The sequence below is a fragment of the Aptenodytes forsteri genome, unplaced genomic scaffold, assembly GCF_000699145.1.
Source record: "Aptenodytes forsteri isolate BGI_AS27 unplaced genomic scaffold, ASM69914v1 Scaffold213, whole genome shotgun sequence".
NCBI lineage: Eukaryota > Metazoa > Chordata > Aves > Sphenisciformes > Spheniscidae > Aptenodytes > Aptenodytes forsteri.
In genome coordinates this window covers 1039375-1059787 of record NW_008795522.1, presented here as the reverse complement: position 1 = coordinate 1059787, position 20413 = coordinate 1039375, and the positions used below count along the sequence as shown (strand labels likewise).

At 44.7% G+C, this 20413-nt stretch overlaps 1 protein-coding gene across 1 annotated transcript in view; it reads left to right on the top strand.

The window, feature by feature from the left end:
- KDM5B (lysine demethylase 5B) overlaps positions 1–15166 on the top strand; it is a 45996-nt gene extending 30830 nt beyond the window's left edge. Inside the window, exons 18-26 of the mRNA XM_009281912.2 lie at positions 870–1225; positions 2401–2539; positions 5208–5387; positions 6256–6414; positions 8273–8758; positions 11128–11239; positions 12630–12784; positions 13324–13650; positions 14330–15166. Of these exons, the coding sequence (XP_009280187.1) occupies positions 870–1225; positions 2401–2539; positions 5208–5387; positions 6256–6414; positions 8273–8758; positions 11128–11239; positions 12630–12784; positions 13324–13650; positions 14330–14467 (2052 nt within the window). The 3' untranslated portion in view covers positions 14468–15166. The remainder of the gene's footprint in view (positions 1–869; positions 1226–2400; positions 2540–5207; positions 5388–6255; positions 6415–8272; positions 8759–11127; positions 11240–12629; positions 12785–13323; positions 13651–14329) is intronic.
- Positions 15167–20413: the final 5247 nt, after the last annotated feature.

Below are 20413 nucleotides of genomic sequence, written 5' to 3'. Positions count from 1 at the left end.
AACAGTTACTGGAGATCGGTTCACAGTTTAATATACCTCTAAAAAGGCTTTATTCCATTATGGGTGAGATTGCCTACCCTGGCAAACAACCTCATTGACAAAATACCAAGATGTCAGCTGTGAAGGAAGAACTTACTGCTGGAATAGCATTTCAGCCAGTACTAGAAGCATTGGGCAGGATGGCTAGATACAGAATAATTCCAGCCTTCGCAGTGAGATTACTCTGGCTAACTGTCCATTGTCCTGGGTGAAGTGCAAACAGCCACAGATGTACCTTTTTGGGGTAATTAGCTGTTGAACATATGGAGAGAGAGAGAGAGAGAAGGTATTGCACTGCGTGGAAGAGTAAAATGCCTGTGGCTTACTGGGACTGTGTGTTCAGCTCAGAACCCTTAACAGTGCAGCAGAAATGAACCCCAGAAGCTCCAAGCCCTTCCCACCTTTCTTCAAAGCCTTCTTAATCTTAACTTTGCTGTTCTCCAGCCCTCTTAATCATTCCAGAACAAACCCAGAAAACAGCACTGATGGAACACTTAAAATTTCCCTTTAGAACCTTTCTATTCTTCTGAGACCTCTTTTTGACACCTGTCTCTTAGTTCAAAGGAGTTTGGAGTGGAATTCCCTTGTTCTATGATCCTCAAGCTGGTAGGCACGTTATGTGTGAGGAGATACCAATACATACACTATGTGTTGAAGATACACTATTTCAGTGTTCCAAATGTCATGATAATTTGCCGTGCACATTGTGTGCATTGCAATGTGGTGTTTGCCAGGAGGCTTGCACTTCAATGTTTAAGCTTGCACTTAAATGCTTAAGAGATTTGGCATTGGGTTTTCTTCTGATTTATTGTTGCATCTGTATATTTCAGGATCTTCTTGATCGTGTGGAAGCTTTTCAACAGCAAAGCCAAAAACTCCTTTCTGTAGAAATGCCTAGTGCTGCAGAACTTCAGGAGCTGTTGGATGTCAGCTTTGACTTTGACGTTGATCTACCCCAACTGGCTGAACTGCGGATACGTCTGGAACAGGCACGCTGGCTCGAGGATGTGCAGCTGGCTTCCTCAGACCAAAACTCTCTTACTCTAGATGATATGAGACGTCTTATAGACTCAGGTGTTGGACTCGCTCCCTACCCAGCGGTTGAGAAAGCAATGGCGAAGCTGCAAGAGCTCCTTACTGTATCTGAACACTGGGATGACAAAGCCAGAAATCTGATAAAGGCCAGGTAGAAGCTAAATCTTAGTGTTGCATTTTGTGGTTCCGTGAGCTGTTTAAGAGGGCAATACTTGGCCTTACTTCTGAAGGGGCTCCCTGTTGTTCATCCGGTTCACAACACGAAGGCAAAACTTGTGCCATCCAGAAGGGAAGGGGATGGAGAAGGGGGATGAGTGACTGAGTGATTTTAAACGTTGGTGTGAGCTTGCGGTGTTTGTGGTGCTCTGCTGTCACTGTGCAAGTTCTCCTTTCGCCACAAGGGAGGGGTTTAAGACACCTCTTCCTTCCTTTCTACCTTCTTCCCTCCCCCAGTGTCAGACTGGAGGATGCATGTCCCGATGGAGCTTAGATATATACCACCAACTGGTGAAATTTTATTATATGGACTGTTTCTAACATCGAGGAAATTTTTCCAGATCAGTTGGTGCAGGGGAGAAGGAAATAAGTCAAATACATCCTTACTGAGAAAAACGTTCTTGCTCATTGCTTTGACCTTCTGATTTATGAAGTAAAATGGGGGAGAGCACAGTCTACTTAAAGTTTAGAAAGGTGACACAAATTTGTATGCAAGGTTTTGTCCCTCAAGATTCCTCACTTTTTAATTTTTTTTTACTTTTTAAAGCTTTTTCCCCAGCCTCATAATTATGAAAGCGTTTGAGCATTTCTTACTCATTAGTAACCATAGTATTTTAGAATGATAACTTCATAGAGCACAAAACTGGAATAAGCTTGGGTTTACCCTCCAAAATAGAGATGCAGTTGGGCTTGTACTTTTCTAAAAATGTCAAAATCAAATTGTGAAATACAGAAAAGCCATCTCCACTCTTTTAACCTTCTAGTGTGGAATCTCTTAGTTGGTACTGTTTTGAGGTTCAAGGAGGATCCAAGGGTCTATCGTTCAAAAGTTAATGAATGTTAAATACCCCTTAAGCCCAAATGTGTGAATATTGAAAAACTAGACAACAGACTCCTTCGTATTTTTAGCATTTCTAGTAGGAGTCTATAGCAAGCAGATTTCTAAAAGCATACCTGCATTACTAATGCCCTGGCTGTACAGTAAGCGCCTGTAGTTCTGGACATAATGTCATTATTTGGTGTAACCCTTCGGTTTTAATAAGCCAAACGAGTAGAAGAACCCCCGTTGTATTGCAGTGTTTTACATTCGGAGATGTTTTGTTTACATAGACCGCGGCAGTCACTGAGCAGTCTCGTAGCAGCAGTGAAAGAAATAGAGGAGATCCCAGCCTATCTCCCAAATGGTGTCGCGCTGAAGGACGCGGTACAGAAGGCCAAAGACTGGCTGCAGGAAGTGGAAGCTCTGCAGGTACGTAAGCTGCGCTCTCGGCTGCTTGGTGAGTGGTGGTTCCTGCTGTCAGGTTATCAGAGCCACGCTCCGTTGTGTGCACTTGGTGCTTCAGCATCCCACTGAATTAAGAGTGCTTAATCTAGAACGTCTGTTGCCTTGGACACGGTACAGTTATGGGCTGCTGAGTGCTGTTGGGTTTACCTCTGTTTCTGGACCTGATTTGTATTCCTTCACCTCTGCAATTAACTGGCTGCAATAACATCTATAAAGGAGCTATTAACAAAACTCTAAAGTTAAAAAGATACTATACTATGGAGCTTTACCTTAAGGTAAATTTTGCTCAGTCACTAATAACCTGGTAATCATATTTTTGCGTACTGTTCTGCAGATGAAAGAAAAATACTGTCTTTGTAGTATCCTTACGAAGATCACTTTCTTGTTAAATAAGGTTAAACGTTTTGCATGCTAGTGGAAGTCATTTTCTAAGACGCTCCAGCCACTGTCCTGACTTAAAGGAATGTGTCTTTATTTTCGGAGAGTGCTTTCATAACATCAGCAAGCTACAGAACAGCTATACTGTAAAAGATGATCATCATCTTACTGCACTCCTGTAACACACAGCGTGGAGCAGGTGACAGTCAAAGTTCTGCTTGCTGACTCTTGAATAAACAAATCCCCTAAGTATTTAAGTCACCAACAATATTATCTTTTCACAGCCTTCATTTGCTTGGCTAAACAAATAATTTTCCTCTAGCATCTTCTAAAAAAAAACCCCAAAGGTTCCTGATCCAGGAATATTCCTGATCAGACAAGTGTCCTGTCCTTGTATTTTCTCCAGTTTTGAGTGCACCTTTCTGGAGCATGCCTCAAGTACTGAACCACAGGTAACATCTCACCAAGATCTGCTGACACAAGGATATTAATACTTACTGGTCATGGAATCGCCTCTTCTGAGGCCCCACAGGATTCATTTGCTGTTTCCACAGCTGTATCGTTAGTGATATTTCAGACATACTGTGGTTGGGAGGTATCCCCTCATTTGTTAACCACTAAGCGTGGCCAATCTCAAGGCTGTTTCTTGTTCTATTCCTGTATGGTCGGCCTTTGATTTCATGGATTAACATGCTTGTAATTTTGTAGTAGTTCTGTTGGAATTTTGAGGTGGAAGTTACTTGGTTTTCTCTTCTTCCTTCCCTCGTCTCTTCATCCTCTTCCATTTTTTGAGGCTCCTTCCAGCTTTGTGTGATTTCCATTTCCATGTTCACACTCGGAAATAAGTCTTCAGCTGAGCAAAAAGCTGATGGCAGAGATTGAAAACCAGAGTCTTCCAAACAAGAGATCTATACGGGTTTTCACCTTGGCTTCTAGCACTTCCCACTTGAATCTTTTTTTTTTTTTAACCTTTCAGACCATTTTATTTGTGGACCCAGGTTCCTTTCCTGTGTTTTTAGGTTCGTTGCTTCTTTTACAGTTCAATGGCAGCTTAATTCTCCCCTCCTCTCACTTCCCACTTCCCCTCTTCTGTTAGCACGATTGCTCGGGCAGCCAGACACCGTGCTAGTTCAGGCCCAAGTGAGTAATCGTAGCCTGGACGGACTCTTTGAAGCGGTTCGTGGCTCAGCCTCACAAGAACTCGAGCCAGGGTCAGTGGGACTGCACAGATCAGGACGGGGTGGGACTGGGGTAGCCCTGATTTCACTTTGATACAAGTTGCCAAATATTTTCTTAAATTTTCATTTGTCCTCGTGTTTTTTCCATAAAGTGAACTCTGATCTGACTTACCAGTATTTTCAGGCCCATCTGAACTAAATTCTTTTGAGTCAAGAAGCTTTTATGTAAAAAAATGAGTTGTCCTGGGCTTCAAAATTTTGAAGGAACAAAGTTCACGTAATACTAACTTTTGGGGGCTATCTTGAGAGGACTTGAGCGAATTGTTCTTGGCGTTTTCTAATTTCTTGTTTTGGATTCTGAAATTCTGCCCACTGAATATGGAAAAATGTGTCTGTCTGTGCCAAGAATTTTTGCTTCAGTTCTGCAAAGATTTTAGTGAATGCCTGCAGTCACTGTGACTTGCAGGAAGTTCTTGCTATCAGTGCTTTGAGGTTTGCTGCTAGAGTCGTTGGGGTTGTTCTGGATGAATAGTTCTCCGGTCCCACATCACTGCCTATTTTAGAAATTACTTCTCAGTGCTGCTTTACTGCTGGACCTCTCCTAAGTGGGTTGCCCTAGGCATAGGCTGCTGAGTGAATGAACAGAGCTCGCTTTCGAATGGCACGTTGGATACTTGAGATGGTTCCTTGGTCTTGGCGTGCCGGGGACTGGGTTAGACTTGACTTCTGGGTCTATTTTAAATTTATTTTGATTTTCTGCTGTGAATGCAGGTTGTTAGATATGGAGTCTGCTTATATTGTTGGCAGTCTCTTTTTTTTTTTAAACTGTCACTTAGTAAGTGGGGGGTGTGTGTGTGTGTTTTTTTTGTTTTCCCCCAAGTTTTGTCTGTGTACTTAATGACTAGCGCATGAGAAACACAAACGTTGGGATAACAGCTATGGAAGTGACTGAAGCGTCTAAGCAGTAAATTCTTTTTTACAAGCTTTACCTTCAGTTAATGTGAATGGCATGCTGCGATTCATGGAAGTGGTATGTCTTATATACATCAAGCATTTTTTAATTTATAATCTGACAGGTTGGAGGACGTGTGCCTGTACTGGACACACTGGTGGAACTTGTCACGAGAGGTCGATCTATTCCAGTGCACCTGGACTACCTGCCGAGGCTGGAGTCCTTGGTGTCAGAAGTTCAAGCGTGGAAGGAGTGTGCAGCTAATACGTTTCTGTGCGAGAACTCCCCTTATTCTCTTCTGGAGGTAAGAGATCTCGGCTCTGGAGAAGACCACCACTCACACCACAGCAAAAGCACATCTGCGTTACAGTATTAACTCGTGAAATAGCAGTAAATATTAAGTATGTTTGCAGAATTGTTTTAGGATTATTTTAACATCTTTTTATTAGATTGACTATTAGTGATCATTTTAAACTTTTAAAATGCTTAAGATTTGGCTATTCTTTCTCTATTCTTTTTAATCAGTGGCTAACGAGAGCGTGCTGTGCCGTAGTCTGACATTTTCAATATAAATATGGGAATATTGACATATTTGTGGCACTGAATTTACTTCACTGTGTCAGGCTGCAGCCGCTGGAGTGCAGGTTCATACCCGCTTCACCCACCTCAGCGTGGTGACGGCCAGACCTTACGGTTGGGCTGTGGTAAGGGCGAGGCTGTAGCTGCTTTAGCTGGTCCTCTGAACCTGCTGCGTGTGTGTGAACACCTGCAGTTCTTGAGCAATCCACGCTCTGGCCTACGCTGAGCCCCTCTTACCCCCAGCCCTCCTCTCTCCGTTAGGGCAGACGGGAATGCAGGGCAGCCCCTGGAATCCTCTACTGTTTTCCAGGGCTTGCAGCTTAAATCATGTGGAGGCTATTCAGTGTATCGGCTGTCTGTATATACCAGCAATCTAAATGAAACACGGAGGTGTTTGTGGTCTGCCCATTTTATAAAATTGAAGTCTAACCTTCCACCTCTCCCCATTTTCCAGATAACCTCATCCTAGTCCCCCAAATCTTTGATGGAAAAAACCGCAGGAATCCCTGTTCTAAGCAGTCATACGTGGCTGTGTTAGGGCAGGACGAATGCATTTAAAATGTTGCAGACAATACTGTTTTTCTGTCCACCAGGTGTTATGTCCCCGGTGTGATATTGGAATGCTGAATCTGAAGAGAAAGCAGAAGAAGCTGAAGGAGCCAGTGCCAAGTGGAAAGAAGAAAAGCACTAAGCTAGAGACTCTGAGCGACTTAGAAAGGGCTCTCTCCGAGAGCAAAGATACTGCATCTGCGGTATGTGGTTTAAGATTTTTTTTTTTTGAACTGGAGTTGCTTTTAAGTTCTTTGAATCTTTGTTTGTTTGCCCCTCACGCAGGAGTGTTCTCTTCCACTCTTTTCTCCTTGCTATGCTGTTCTGCAGAAGGACTTCTAGGACTGTGCTCTTCTGTGCTTGCTTCGGACTTCCCAAAATTGCTTTTAGTGGAAAAAATGTGTGTTGTCTTTGTGCATGAAGGAGCCTTACAGTTTGCCAGGCAATGCCCGTAGCCTAACAAAGCATAGGAAGATAAAAAATTGAGACCTATTTTCCCCCACCATACCAAAACCTTATTAAAGACAGGATAGGGTTTTCCCAAGTCTGATCCTTTCAAAGAACACAATAACCCAACACCATTTATAATTAAAACAAATACCATAAATAATTAAAGAAAACCTCATGCGTTATGAAGTCAATAAAACACTAGTTCGGGGTGGAGCAGACTTAGTCGCTGCTGGTAAAGTGCTTCATCCCAAAAGCCCTATTTCAGAGCCTCCACCAGGGTCAGATTAAACAATGTCCCATGATTAATGAGGAGCAGTAGACTGATTTGGTAGGGTTTGAATATAATTGTCCCTTTAGGTGTGGGACACTTAAGTTTTAACCTGTGGCAGCTACTTGAAACCTGTACGTTCGGTGCTTCAGTTTTGGCCTCCCTTGTCTGGAAATCCAGACTTGCAGACTGCGTCCCTACGAGTGCTGTAAGAAGAGGCTGGGTCCTTTGAATCGCACACCCTTCTCCTCTCTGACTAGGTAATCTCTCGTTAACGGTTGGGGAATTGGAAGAGAAGGATACTCACATGGACTGCACCCAGGAAAACACACTCATTTAGCGTGGCAGGTTTTGCTTCTGACACGAGGGGAACAAGAATGTTCTTGTAGTGGAGGTTTGGATGCTTTCACAACCCAACGCTGTAGCTGCAGTGCTCAGCACCCCTGTGTACGCAACGCAGTGTGCTGTGCCCGAGTCCCGTATCTGCCCGTGCTGGACACAGTTGTCTGATTTTTGCATAGCTGATTTTTCTCTAGTCATCACATTTCAAAGCCATGATGTGTGAAATAACTGTTTTGTATATATTTATAAACCCTCCTCTATGCATTTATTTTTAGATACATAATAAAATGCATAGAATTTATTAGTTGCAGCTGCTACTAATAGCCTTTATGAAACTGAAATATATTGCTGTCTTTAATAGCAGCTAATGCTAAAGATTCCTTAAAAAAAGGATCATGTAGATCGTGTAGAAAGGGCAAACGACACATTCAGGAGTACACCTGAATTGCACTTGGTGTTTACAGACCCCAGAGCCGGTACGTAGGTCAGGGTGCGGCCCTGTGCACTTGACAGTGTGTGCAAGGTGGGTATCAGAGATGCATTTGTATTTCTGAAAACTGCCCAGGTAGTTTTACAATTACAGAGAGTCAGACTGCCTATTTGAGAGACGTGTTCACAGGGAAGTACCTGCAAGCCAAATCTGCACTTGTTTCAGAATTTAAGCTGCTGTAATGAAGGTAATGTTTTTGTAGTACAAAACATGAAGGATTTGGAACAGAGAGGAAGGGAGTCAGGAGGTTATATTTTGCAAAGGAATAAGCTTTGTATCTCTGGGCCTGATGACAAAACAGAAGGAAACCGAAGTCACGTCGCTGCACATCCTCATAACTGCTTCGCTTCAAACATTCAAAGCCTTGAAGGCGTACGGGGGTGAGGAGCTCCGTAATGATGTGAAATACTCGCTGGCACATCTGAAGAGTGTGGTTGTGCAGAGGTCACCCTGTTTCTAATGAGTAATGTTCCTTTCGAGATTACATCCCTTTCTTTGAACTCCCTTTTAGATGGCTACGCTTGGGGAAGCCCGATTAAAGGAGATGGAAGCGTTGCGTTCTCTGCGAGCAGCAAACGAAGTGAAGGTGCTGTCTAGTGAAGAGGATACAGAACTGAAAGTCTGTCTGTGCCAGAAGGAGCCGGCTGCTCCGATGATACAGTGTGAACTCTGCAGAGGGTTCTTCCACACCGGCTGTGTTTTGGTGCCCAACATTTTGCAGGGACCTCGTGTGTGGCTCTGTCCACACTGTCGTCGATCAGAAAAGCCACCTTTGGAAAAGATCTTACCGTTGCTGGCCTCCTTGCAGCGTATCCGTGTGAGGCTTCCCGAGGGGGACGCCTTACGGTATATGATCGAGAGAACTGTGAACTGGCAGCACAGAGCACAACAAATGTTATATTCAGGGAATCTAAAACTTATACAAGACAAAGTTGGCTCAGGATTATTGTACAACAGGTGGCAAGCCACAGCAGGCCAATTGCCAGAGACAAACAAGGTGAGGCTGAGCTGCTTCTGGGTTTCCTGGCGGTGGGTGGTGCGTGGTCAGCAGGATCAGCCTGTAACGCCTCCCTGGGTTTCGGGTTCCTTGTATCTGTATACAAATACTGGCAAGGCAGATTGTTTATGTGTTGCTTTACAGATATAAGGAGCTCGGGTTCTGCCTTGACGGGTAGCCAGGATGCGTGTGTCCTCCAGCAACAGCCTCCTGTTCTTCTTCTGCTGGAGTCCTGGGAACAATTGCTCCTAAAGGGCCTATTTGCCCTTCTCCTCCTCCCAGCTCCGACACTCTAATGTGACGCTATTAACGACGGAGTTGCTGAAGCTATTGTTTCTAGAGTGCTTAGTATTCAATTAGTCTTTATATTCTGTTTTTGCAAGTATTTCAGTACAGTTTTAAGTGTTGAGAATTAGTAACAGAAGCACAAACTGTCCAGTGTGTTACCAGCTTAGCTCTCAGATGAGGTAGTTTTTAACAGGGTATCTTCATCCGTGACTGCTCCTTCTTCTCCTTATCACTTACACTAGAACTGCCAGGCTGAATATTCTGCTAATGTTACTGAGTTAAGCTACAGCAACTGTTTCAGGTGTGGTCATGAGGGAGTTTCAGACTTCCACCAGTAAAGATCTTTCAGCAAAAAGCACAGGGAAAGTGGGGAAATGGGTTAAGCATTTCTAGAGTTCCTGAGATGATAAATGCAGAAAAAATCTGAAATACAAGGTCTGTGCAGCATAAAGAACATAAAACATCTCAAAATGAAATGCGCTGTTGCTTTTACTTTTTGATTGAAAGGCCTTAGTTTTGCTAGTCCAACCCTGTTACAGTTAGTCTGTGTGTTTGTGTTTTCTCACTCAGTTATGTTAAAACATGAAATGTGCCACGCGTGCTTGAAAGAGGTATCGTAGCTGCCTCTCTGGTGACTCAGCTATACCAAGTTGCTTGTGTTGACCAAATTTTTCAAATAGGCAAGCCTAGTTTTAGAAATTAAAACTATGTTTAGGCATCTAAGAGAATTTTTCTGATAATTTAGGTTTGAAAGTGTCTTTTCACTAGACCAACTAGTATAGTTGAAAAAAACTGGGCAAGATTTTGGCATATAAGTTGATGTTTGGGCCAGAAATGGAAACAGTAAGCTTAGTTTTATTAGCACAGTTTTTTTAGCTCAGCGTGGTACCGTGAGGTTCCTCCGACCTGAAAGCAGTCTAACCATTTTTGTGTGGTCTGGAGCTCAAGTCAGTAAACCCCCTAAATCAAGGTAACTGTAGCAGAACTAGTTCGGGTCCTTGTGGCCGCATTTCCCAAATCGGAAGTCCCTGGGAAGCTCCATGGAAGAGCATCAGACCATGTGCGTCAGCTTGGGACCCTCGCTGTGCCTGAGCTCAGGGGCCTTCCTGGAGCCAGGGGTACTGAGGGCGGGTCAGAGGCGGCCTCCAGAGCCATCTCGGCACAGGCGCTGAGCTAAAACTGTGGTCTCAATGGATTTGAGGTGGTTTTTCGGTGAATCCAGTGTCTCAGCGTTGCTCTCCTGCCCTGTAACAATTTTATTTTCCCTGTTACCTGGGGTAATCCAACAGTCTCATTCTCCCAGAGACACTCGTAGCAGTAACCACTGGAGCCGGGCTTTTTTGGCTCTGACCAAAGTGGAGGACGTGGAGCGTTTAGATGAGTTTGATTCACTTGAAAAACAGCTGTGAGAATTGCTGAGAGCCAGATTTTGAAAGGGGCGCAGACACTTGAATTAGTGAGGCAGAAGATATTTTGGAAGGCATCTGGTGAGATGCCTTTCTGACACTCGTGAGTCCAAAACTGACACTTGCTGGCTTACAGAAGTGGCCTTTGCATAAGTAAGTGCACGTTTTGCCATTGGCATGTCTTCTGTGCATGCTGAGGCGAAGAGAAGTGCTTCAGAACAGGTTGGTGTCTCATTGGATCAAGGCAGCGAGAAATCACTTCTTTATTGTGCACAAAAGGAGGAAACACTAATATTTACCCAGAGTCAATTCTAGAGCTGAAGTCCTCGCTTCCACAAGTCGGGGATTATCCCTGCAGTGACTCTGCCTGTGTCGTCTCTGCTCCACAGGCTCGTTCTCCTCTGGTAGAGCGCGCTGCTGCATGCACTAGGGCTGGCTTCCGATCTCTGTGGAAATGATAATTCACAGCTAAGAATTCTGGCAATAAAGTTGCTTTTGCCTGTTTCCAGGTGTAGGACGAAGGATTTGGGTGTATTAGATTGAACAGTTTGTAGGAATACAAGATTTAAGCAATTGTAAGAGAAAGAAGTTTTGATTCTATTGCAGTTATTTGACACTTCAAAATTACATGTTTAGTGAAAATATCTAAGCATTATCTTTTGTTTTGTTTTCTAGGTTTCCCAGACAATTGGAGCTATGTCATTCTCCATGCCTCATGACTGGGATAACAGAACCATATATTTACATTCTCCATTTTCTACAGGACAGCACTGCATCCCACTTCATGGTTTGTAATCTTCACTTTGATTTCCCCACCCCCCTTCTTTTTTCCCCCCCTGTGTTTGGAGGAGAAGAGAGGGTGTCCTGGTCAACAGGAGGTGGCCAAGGCAGGGAGGCACGTGACTGCGCGGTGTGTCTGGTTGCTTCTCCATCCACTCAGCAGCTTTGGAACTTAAACTTCTCAACGATACAGATTTCCCACATGTAATGAAAAGATGTGGCGCGGTAGGAGAAGAGGTGTCAGCCGAGAGCTGGCCCCGTCCCACGTGCACAGCACGCAGTGGGCTGTGGCCAGCCAAACGGGCTGCAGGAGGGGAAGTGGATGGGAGGGGAGGGGGGAGACCGCTGAAATTGTAGGAGCTGGATGGGAACAACGTGGGGAAGTAGTGCTGGAGAGCCCAGGGTACTTAATCCATAGGACACGAGCCCACGTAAGTTTTGCCGCAGCACAACTGTCACAGAGTGGCAGAGGCTTGAGAGTTTTCTTAGCTGCTGTGGCTGCTGCTGTGCTCCAGGTCACTCAGCACCGGTTCTGCGTGCTTCCTAGCTCAGGCTTTGTGTTTACTGGACTAACACAGACATGCTATAAATTGCATCATTTTACAACTGTAAAAGAAGCTATTTATCGTCTCTCTCCTCCTGATGCGTAATGCTCCAGGGACACAGGTCTAACCTTATCTTCATGTTTTCAAGTCAGTGCAGCTTAGTCCATACTAACTTTACACAAGACACTTACTTCAGTTTAACGTTACAGTTAAAGTCAAACAAGGCAGTCCTTTGTACAACCAGGTTTAGCTGTCCGGCCGTATTTGAGTTGTACTGAGTACTATATTAAAAAGCTGTTACACAATGATTTTGACTTCCCCTGGCTGTGACTATTTCAGGAGCCCAATGCAAGTTTGGTAAGCTGGATCGCAGCAGTAGGTGGTGACCGCACAGCAGGACTCAGCTGCGCGAGGCTCATCCTCTCAGCTTTTCTTCCTCTCCTCTCTTGGCTTCACTTACGGATTTCACTCTGTTTGTTCATCTTACCCGCTTGTCACGTAGTGAAGGGATCAGCACACTTCTTGCAGCTTCAGAAGCAGGAGAAATTGCCAAGAATGATGGCAATTGCTTATCCTCGAACCAGCAAGAAATGCAAGCCTGGAAGGGTACTGAGCCACAGTGCAGTAACTTCTGTGCAAGCCTTTATCTTTCTTTTTAACCCTGCTGTTAAAAATGAGCAGCGAAGAGGGAACAGATAAGAATTAATTCATAACAGTTGCAGATTTTGAAAAGTCTTTCACAGTTTTTTTTTTTATGTGCTACCAGAGAAGAATTTTCATTATCTGTGCAGTTCTCGTCAGTGCTGACACTGAAGAATTCCTTTTCTCCTCTCTCCCTGTCTTTCATAATAGTCATTAGCACAGAGCTGGATGAGCTGATGATGGAAGCCCAGCTGCTACAGGTTTCTCTGCCTGAAATACAGGAGCTGTACCAGATCCTATTCACAAAGCAAAGCCCTGTTTTGCAAACAGAGCAGAGGTCATCCGTTGGACCGACAAATGAAAAGGCAAGTGTCTGGCAACAGCAATGAGATTGGGGTCACTTATGGGTTCAGGCAGAGCCCTCCAAAGCTCTACAAAGAGGTTTGTGTCTGTGTCTGTACTTCCACGAAAATACACTTTCCTCGTTCAAAAGGGGTCAAGAAGTTGGTAACTTAATGAATTTGTTACAAACTGTTGAATATAATTTGTGGCCTAATGCATTTTTGCAATTTGAATCTGTTTTTTGTGGTCACTGTCTGTATTTTAAATACGTCTATCCTAATTTGACTCTTGTCCTGTGTTTAAGAGGCTTTCCGAGAGAGCTGCCTCTGAAGCAGTGGACTCGGAGGCAGGAAATGAGAATCTTTTTTTCTATAAATTCTGGCACTGGAGTGTGACCCTACCCTTTGCTCCCCTTACACATCCCGCTTCTGCTGAAAAGCCAGCACTCTGTCAAACTCTGCGCATTTTTACTTAAGCCTATTCCTAAAAGCAGGGTATGTAATAACAGGGTAATGAGTGTTAGTTGCATGCTTACGATTTTGCCAAAATATCTTCCCAACAGAATGAGTGTTGCCGAGGAAGAAAGGATGGAATTAGTTACATGGAGAGAAAACTAAAGCGGCGTTTTGAGAGAGCGAGCTTCTATGATGAGAAGAGAGCAAGAGTAAAAAAAATGAGAACACCCAAAAAGAAGAAACTGAAACTCAGTCACTCAAAGGATCTCTGCACTAACAAACTGGAGAGAGAGCGGGAGCGTCTCTTTGAGATGCAGCGTTCCAGTGAAAGCCACTTGCTTCCCTCAGACACGTCATTCTCTGAGCAGGAGGACTCTGAGGACGAAGATGCCATCTGCCCTGCTGTGAATTGTCTCCAGCCTGAGGGAGATGAGGTCAGTAGAGGCAGACCCGCTGTGGCGTACTGAGTGCTGGGATCTAGGTCAGCTGCCCTGAAACTGTTAGACTACGGAAGTACTGTGTACAAAGAGAGCGTGAGGCACTTAGTAACCCGGAGACAGTGTCTGCCACTGCTGGGACACATTATTAACGATCCTTCCCACCTTCTCCAAGAGCAGCCGTGCAGCTGGGGCTGGGGAGGGCAGGTGGACATCAAAACATCTGCATGGAATCGGGAGGAGGAGGGGGGTCTGTGCAGACACCGTTTTCATCTGTGCTCTTGAACTAAGGGTGTAGATAGGCCTTGTGGGTTGCAGCCTTTCTGTGGACGGGGGCAGTGCCTTGGAGCTCTGCACAGGCCCGTCCCTACTGGAAAATGGAGAAGAGGGTCATCCTCAGGTGCCTGGGAGGGCCGGGGTGAAGTTGCCGTCCACGATCTTGCTATAGGTGGGACAGCAACAGGAGGGATAAGGGAAGCGTGCCCTTCTCAGCTTCAGAGGAGCTGGACTGCAGGAGTCCAGAGAACAGTGAGCGTGAGTGGAATATCCAGCACTAGCCAGTTGTAGAATGGGACATTTCACACTCATTTAAATAGATTAAGTGCCCAGAAATGACTAATGGATGCTGTATTTGCTTGGTCCTTCTCTGAACACCAGTATGTCTGTTCTTCATCAGGTGGATTGGGTCCAGTGCGACGGCAGCTGCAACCAGTGGTTCCACCAGGTGTGTGTGGGCATCTCTCCAGAAATGGCAGAGAAGGAGGACTACATCTGCATCAGCTGCACTGGGAAGGACTCTCAATATCGGAAGTAAAACTCCCCATAAACCATTCAGGACTTGAGTAAAGAAGGTTATCAGAGTTTTCCAATAAAGCCACAGGGGCTGGTTTAAGAACCAGATTGCAAATGGTGCTACTTCTATCCTTATGGGATCATTTTCCAGAACTCAAAACAATTTTTGACACTTTTGTATTTTCCCTTGATCTGTTTGTGGTTGTTGAGGTTTGAGATGCTGACTGTTTAGCAGGGGTTTCCACCAATTTGGAAGGCATTTGAAACATGCACCTTTTATTGTACAGCATTAAATTACCTCTCTGGGATTTGCCGGCGTATTTAATTCAGCTTGGTTTAGGTGCAAAAAAACCTGCACCACGAATTTTCCAATAAATCCTCTTTTGAGGAAATCCCTGTTTACTCTGTTAACTCTTTGGAGACTTTAGTTTTTTTCCACTTTGTTTTTCGTAGACTAGGTTTATTTATCTGAGCAATAACTTCTATGTCTGGTTTCAGTGACTGGAATGACAATTCTGAACAGCGTGTTGCTTCTAGCATTGGTTGATGTACAGAAAGCAAATGTTAGATCCTAGTGTCACTGACAGCCCAGTGATGTAGAAGACAGGAAAAAAAAAAAAGCTCTGTAAAGTAATTGCCACAGCTGTATTTTGGCTTTCTCCTTTTTTGGGTAGCTTGTATCAAATGTTGCAGTTTATATTGTGGAATAAACCCCTGGTTATGTTATAAAATTAAATGTTGGTGTTTTTAGAGAGCTTGAAATGCAGCTTCATTTCCCTCTGGGTCAATACTGATTGCATCGATGAGTTCTCTTACTCAAGAGAAATCCACCTTTAAAACAAGAAACGCAAAAGCCGTGATATTTTCTTACCTTACTTGTATATTCAAGTTTGGAAGGAGGATGCAGATCAAAATGTTATTCACACCAAAAAAAACCCCTCACACTTTCTCAAGTCTTTTGCAAAGCTTTTCCAAAACTGAAACTATTTACAGGTTGGGTGAATAAAAGGTAGAAGCTATGATTTGTGATTTGACAGGGGCAGGAATGGGGAATTCACGCAGGAGGCCAAGGTGTGGGGCAGCTCCTTCTGCCAGCCTTGTCCAGCTGGCTTCGGAAGGAGAGACTTTCCCCCCAGTGCGCGTTGCAGCTGGTTCAGCAGGACACGTGCGGGTGCTCCACGGAGCACTCTGCCTGGCCACGGGCAGACTCCTTTCAGCTGCTTCTGCTTGCATTTAGGAATGAGGAAATTTCTGGACTGGTTACAATTCTATCAAAGACTGTTCAGAGACCTTAGCCTGGGGGTAAGAAGGGGCAGTGCAGGTGACCGCATAGCAGTGCTGCCTCAGAGGGGACTAGACCTCTGGGGAGGAGAGGTTGTTTGTTTAAGCCCGCCAGGCACTCCACGTGGGGCTACACCCGAAATCCTTTGGAGAGCAATTGCTAATGCAGAATATAGTTGTTGCTCCTTTGGAAGTGGCCTGGTGACAGTGGTATGGCTCCGTGGCCTGCCAAAGGTGGAACTTCTGGAGCCCTGGAAGGTGGGAGGTCTAGGAGATCTTTGTGTCGGAGAGAGCACTCTCCTTGCAACATCCTGTCATCACCAAAAATGTGGTGGTGTTGGTATTCCCTCCGTCCATCGAGAGGAATTTGCTGGTAAATTTTTCCCTGCTGGTTTTAGACCTTCTCCCATGGGCAGAAGTGCGCAGAGTCACTGGGCGTAGGGCAAAGCCTTCCAGCCGTATGTGGCCGATAGTGACGTGGTGGATCTCTGTGTGGAATCAGAACTGTGCAGGAGTTAGATTTCCCAGGGGGTTTGGTCCGGGGTTTGGTGGTTTGGTTTTTTTTTTTAACATTGAGTATGCTTTTTAGTCTCATGTTGATTTTTAACTGTTAGAGAATCTTCAGCCTGGTATAGATGATTTGTCTAAAATGGTTGGTGGGGGTGTGGTGTACTGACCACACGAACGTTAGTTGAATGTGTATATGCTTCCATAGTGTGACTTGTCTTTTTTATTTACTGTACCTACCAAAAGGATGCTTTGTGATTTTTTTTTTTTTTTGAAGAAGTCTTTGTGCAACATTAAGATAACAGTCCAAGCTGTGGAAAAAAACCTGATCTGTAATAACCTCCTTTTAAAGGGGGCAGACGAACAAACTTGAAATAGAAAGAGCTTGCACAGTGTTTTGATGTAGCCGAAAACATTACAAAAGTTTCTCTCACAGTATCCCTTTTATTTCTTTTTTCCATTGAAGAGATGGCTGCTTACCAAAAAGTGCTAGAGGAAATACGATGCAATTAAGTTTAGCGTGATGATTTGGTATAGGACCAAGGGAAAGTTGTCATTTTTGTGGACTGTAGGGGCCAGGAGACCTTTGTGGTCCTGACAAAAAAATTTCTCATCAGGATTAATGAATGCAGTAGAATTAGAGCATGATGTTTTGGAAATTACCACATCTTTGCTTGAAAATTTTCAAGAAACGGAAAACCCGGTCCCTGGGTGACCTACGCCTACAGCCCGGGATGCCTCCTTAAGGATTTGCGTTTTATTTCCTGCTGGAATTGCGACCTCAGGAACGGGTGGCTGGAGGTTGCTGCGGAGGTGGTAGTGCCTGCTGCACCACGGGGCTGCGCCTGTCGGATTTCATCCCCATGTGGATACTTCAGGCTGGACGAGGTCGGGTTTTGACTTTGTCAAACTAAATAAGCAAGAGACGTGCTGTTTGCTTCAGGGCGGGCTCTTCCGTGAGCATCCCTTGCACATTCCTCATCGGGGAAGATGATGGGGGCAGAACACGCTCAGCAGGAGGGTCTGTTAGGATCAGCCATCCCTTTCACCCTGCTTCTTGTCCATCCTAGATTTCCAGAGGATAAACCAAAACAAGCAAAAAAAAGACTTTCCCACCCCATTCTGCTTCCTTTTTTTTTTTAATTTTTTGTAGAGTGAAGCAACCAAGTACATCAACCTCCCTAGATTGCTCAGATCCTAATTCTTTATTAAATAAGAATAGTTTATGGCCTCTACATTAGTTTAATCATAAAATAGGACAAAAGTCAAATTAGTTACCCTACCTGTGGATTTGAGGCTGAAAAATCTGCTTTTATTTAAAGCCTGCCTGTACCGTCCATCAGACGTCGGGATCATATTTGTTGTGCCACCTTTAATCTGCTTGATGCACGCTTTCTCGTGCCGCATGAGGAGCATCAGAACAGACTAATACGTGCCCAGCTGCATCGGTTGTGGTCACGTACAGCACCAATAAGATAATTGATCTGAAGGAGAGACAAGGGTTTGGTTCCACGTGTTTCTGGTCTTAAACTGAAGCCCACAGTGCTGGGGCCGTTGGTGCGTATTTCCAGCACCTAGTTGCAAAGTTCCTAAATTGTTTGAATTGGGCTTTCCAGGACGCCGACCCCTATCAGCCTCTGAGAGAAGAGCTGTCTGCGGGGCAGCCCTTTGGCCCTGGCTCTCTGTTTCGGAAGCAAATGTAGGATTAAAAGGCTTTGTGTCCCCAACACATGGATGGGGATGCCTTGAATCCAGAGTCGCTGAGAGCTGTGGAACCAAAGGCAGAAGGTAGGCAGCTTTGGAGGACGACTGGAAACGATGGTAACTGGATTGGTCACCGTGTACTCTGATCCACAGGGGTGGCCGGGTATCCGCGTGGATCTGCAGCTTTGGATCTCCGCAGAAAACTGCTTCTGAAGGTGGCAAAAGAGATTTTAGGCGGTTGTGTCAGCACTTGCTGAATGAAGGTGTCAGAAGTGGTGCTGGTTTTCTTCACGCTCTTCTTATACCACCTCACGTGCCATCCGTTTTCTCTACTCGCACCCCGGTAATGCATACACAGGATTTATTTTCCACAGGCAGGAACTGCTGCTGGAATTGCCCTGTTGGTGTGATCGGTGGTCAGCCCGACTGGCCACCAGCAAAGACAAAAACGGGTGGAACAAAGTACATTGGGAGAAAAGAGCATGCCAAGGATCTGGTATAAACTTCTTGTCTCAAACAGTAAAATCATCCAGTCCTTCCCTTCCCCAGCACCTTCTGGGTGATGGTCTATGCCGAGACCTCTTCTTTGGGGTGAGAAGACAATTTTGGCACCCAACGTGGGGCTCGAACCCACAACCCTGAGATTAAGAGTCTCATGCTCTACCGTTCGTTGCCAACTGGGGTTAAACCACAACAAAAGGTATGCTGTTCAGGGGTTAAAATGAGTTCCAGATACAGAAAAGGACGTAATTTCTTAGGGACAACACATCAGTCCCTGATATTTTGTATACAGTTGAAATTCGGGTATACAAACAGAACTGATTCAGGGAGAGGGAATGTTCCCTTCACAGCTGTGGAGTCGTGTGTTTACGTATTAAATGGCACCCAGAGGGGAAAACCAGAACTGAAATGTGGTCTTTGTGCATTGTGGGACTTCAGCAGTCATTTGTTAGCCCGACACAAGGACGGGGATGGGGGGGGGTGTCTAATACTGACTAAATACATATATATTCAAGTAAACAATGCAATAACAAACACAGTTAATTTTACAGCTTGACACAGAAGCTGTTTTGTGTTACAGCTGACTGTGATGCGTGGAGGATTGTTTAAGCATTAGCGCACTTCAGGGAAAAGGGAGTTACAGCGAGGGACTTCAGCTGCAGGCCAGATCCCTACCAGGGCAGACAACAGATCAACAAAGAGAAGAGCAATGATGAGTGTTTCGGCTGCTCTGTCTGCAGTAGATGTGTTTGTAGGACGTGACTACGTGTCACACGGGATTTAGGAAGGGAAGGTCTCCAGAATACACACACAGGCAGCAGCTACCTGGAAGCAACATTAAGGAGCTGAGATGACTCTTCTATCTACGAGTCTAGAAATGAATGTGCTTTTCCAAGAGGAGGGTTGAGGTACAGCCTTGAAAAATAGCTTTATCGTTTCTTCAGAAGTGAACAAGACGCATATTGAGAGTTCTCCTCTAGGACGTAAACGTGTCAGTCTCTGAAGGCAACAGCCCCGCACCAAGAGGAGCATCAATAAAAATAAAAGCTATGTCTGGAAGAGGAGATAAAGCAGTCACGTTAGATTAATAGTACTGCACGTTCAACACTCAGCTTCTATTCGAGGCAGACAAAAATGGTATCAGTGGGTTCCAGTAAAAAGATCTTGGGTAGAAGGAACAAGTATTTTACAGAAAAAAATAAAAGCACATGTGATAATGTGATATGCTGCTGGGTCCAAAATTCCAAGAACTGAGAGGAAGGTTTGCTGAAACGTGGTTGAAAAGAAATACTGACATACCCTAAATTAAAAGCGGTGCAGCTTCATGAAGGTACCTTATGTACCTCAGTTTTTCAAGTTTTGAAACATTTGTTAATCCTACTACTTACAGTAACGTTTTTAAAGGTACTTGGATGTTTAATTACAATACTGGGACAGATTTTATGCGTGTGTGCTTGCTTCCTGAAATCTGTGTAAGCTCAGCATCTAAAAATGTATAAATATTTTCTAAAAAGTAGTAAAAACAGTAGCTCCTTGTCTACAGAACATGCAGTTCACTCAAAGAGCATCTCCATCACCCAGGGCTTGTTAAGGACGAACCAGTATTTGCCGGGTGTTTGGGCTGCTTCAGTGTCTGTTGGGCTTTTGGGGTTTCATGTCCTTGTTGCTGCCTGGAGTTAAATTTTAACCAAGTGGGGGACGGGTCAGGCACATACCATGTAATGCCCCCGGATAATGCCTTGTAGTTCGGGCTGATGCTCCGCCTGTTCCTTGTGCTGGCCCCAATTTCTCTTGGAGGACTTCTGCTGGTTAGAACAGTCCCATGTCAGCTGCACGTCTCTCTGTGGGGTCTTCCTTGGCCCGGGTCCACAGGGGAGCTCAAGGGCTTGTGTGCCTTGCCCATGAGTTGAAACATCACAGGAGGAAACAAGTTCATCATAAAGTATCTTTTAATGCTAAGAGTATGATTCTTTGT